Source organism: Otolemur garnettii, unplaced genomic scaffold (assembly GCF_000181295.1).
Source record: "Otolemur garnettii isolate 467f Iridium unplaced genomic scaffold, OtoGar3 scaffold00444, whole genome shotgun sequence".
Classification (NCBI taxonomy): domain Eukaryota; kingdom Metazoa; phylum Chordata; class Mammalia; order Primates; family Galagidae; genus Otolemur; species Otolemur garnettii.
The window spans coordinates 2,388-4,798 of NW_003852839.1; the positions used below are offsets into that span (position 1 = coordinate 2,388).

Sequence of the window (2,411 nt, forward strand, 5' to 3'; positions counted from 1 at the left end):
CTTGACTCTACGTAATTGATTGAACGCATTCCTGTTTAAGTCCAATATTTCATAAATAAAAAAATGCCAACCTTCTCACCCTCTCATTTTGAATGCTCTTTATTTCAAATTACAAACTATAAGAAATACAGCACATAGTGGTGGGATATGTAGTTACGTGTGTAAATGAATGATTTTTGAGAATTATAGGCAGTTTTACTCCAGAGCTTTGAATGGTTTTCTACTGAAACCTAATTGTATCACTTAATGAAATACACGTGTAACTGTTGAAAATTTATAACATGATTAGTTTAGGTATAAATATCTTTTGTTTTTCTCTCCAGACACGCAAGATGACAAAGAAAGAATTAAAAAGTATGGGGCATTTATACGTTCTCTCCCTGGGGTCAACCAAGCAACATTGGCAGCTATAATTGAACACCTTTACCGGTGGGTGGATTTATAAACTCTTTTAGACATTTCAAGCATAGCACTTAATACCTCTCCATTTCTTAAATTTAAACTAGTGTTGGTAACCTTTTTCTGCATAGGAGAATGAATCTTTCAACACACTTTAATAGCGGTCTCTTTAGCCTCTCTTTCTGTAATTAAATCACATTTTTAGATAGCACTGGGAATTTCTTAAATGAATTAGAAATAATCATATACAGCATCCTCAGATGTATCTAGTGCCTTAATAAGAATTTTAAAACTCTTTGGAGGGTGGGAAATAGAGAACAAAGAAGTACATGGACCAGAATTCTGCAACAGGAGTCTTTGAGTACAATGTTCTGTCATGATGGACATTTCTATATTATCAGTTTTTTTATTATCTTACCTGGACCTTATATTTTGATATTAAGCTATTTATACAATGAAGAAAAGTTAAAAATCAAAAACATTTTCTATGTCAGGACATGAAAGTTCTGCATTTGAAAAAAAAATATGAGGACTACGAAGGTGACTTGAGAAATGAGGTGTGAAGGATAAAGATGTTTGAAAATATCCTTCTGAGTTAAAATTATAAGTTTGTTTTGATCTTAGCAAAAAGTATTACAGAAACTTCAATAAGTGTAAACGTTGACTAAAGAATATGTAGCTTCCCATGTGATGAAATACTCTCTTCTGTAAAATTAATTTTACTAAAATAACCTATTTGGAAGCTAGATTTAGAAATCTTCCACCATTTGTCTTTTCTTTGTATTTCTTTTTCCCAACCACTACTTCTCATGCATGTCAACCCTAATATTGTAAAACCAATTTTATTATACCGTACGAATATGGTCTGTTATATCATCCCATCTCGCTGTCTATAAGATACTGGGATAGATTTCAATATGGATAGTTTTAGCCTGCAGCATGGGGTTACGGAGAAGAGACTGATTTATTGTGTACTGACATTTAGGGAATATTTCAATGCTGCAAATTTAAAGACACGTTATGAGCTGGTCAGAATGACAGGTCAGGAGAAGGAGCTGGAGACTAACCCTGGGACACAGTACTAGGACAGGAGAAGATTTATAGTTGGCAGGAGGTTGCAAAAGACTTTTCAGGTCTTACAAAAACATTTGGGTTTTATCCTTTAAGTGCTAAGAAGTGACAGATTAAATTTGTTTTAGGATAAAACCCCCCACATTGGGATTAATTGTGGGGAAAGTAGGATAGAGGCAGAGACACTAATTAGAAAACTGTTTCTTGGGCTTCTGATGAGAACACATGAGTAAGAATATTCTGACCAGGCTGAATAAAGACTACGTGGGAATGCCAACTTTTGGGGACAGGGAAATAAGGGAAGAAATGGAAATACTATTATATCCACTTATCCAAGAACTGAATGTAGCCAGTAAAATTAAAGACAAGTGAAGAAAAGGAGAAAGATATTTCAGAAGAAAGTCTCCAGAAAGGAAGGAATGTTTGATAATGATCTCAAAAGATGGAGAGGTAAATGCCTGTGTGGTCAAGTTGATTTAGCATTTAATTTAATCCCTGCCCTAGATAAATGACCTTTTCCTCCATCAGTAACATCCACTTAATTCCAATCACCAGATATTTATCATACACTACGGTGCAATTAAGCAAGTCTCTGACTGTGAGATGCTTATTTGATGTTAGTAACAGAGGTGGATGTGCAAATAAATTTTCCAGAAGTTTACAGTTTTACTGTGGTAAAAGGAAAGAAGGAGTTTGGAGAGGGGTACCCACAGATATCACATCCTCCTCTATTAAATTCCAGTTCCTTTTGCACGTTGTAAATCATATATGATGATCACACTTGCTCCATTTCTGCTATGCAATTTGGCATTTTATTATGAAATTTTTACATTATCATATATATTGCTGTCATATTTACTCACTGTATTCTTATAACTCCTAGAATCTATGTTCTTTATAGACAGGAATACCTAGCTTATTCTTGCTATACTCCTTTGATG

General features: G+C 34.1%; 1 protein-coding gene across 1 annotated transcript in view; it reads left to right on the top strand.

The window, feature by feature from the left end:
* Positions 1-323: 323 nt before the first annotated feature.
* LOC100956471 (arf-GAP with Rho-GAP domain, ANK repeat and PH domain-containing protein 2-like) overlaps positions 324-2,411 on the top strand; it is a gene marked incomplete at its 5' end in the record, with an annotated part of 51,199 nt that continues 49,111 nt past the window's right edge. Inside the window, one exon of the mRNA XM_023509147.1 lies at positions 324-429. Within this exon, the coding sequence (XP_023364915.1) occupies positions 324-429 (106 nt within the window). The remainder of the gene's footprint in view (positions 430-2,411) is intronic.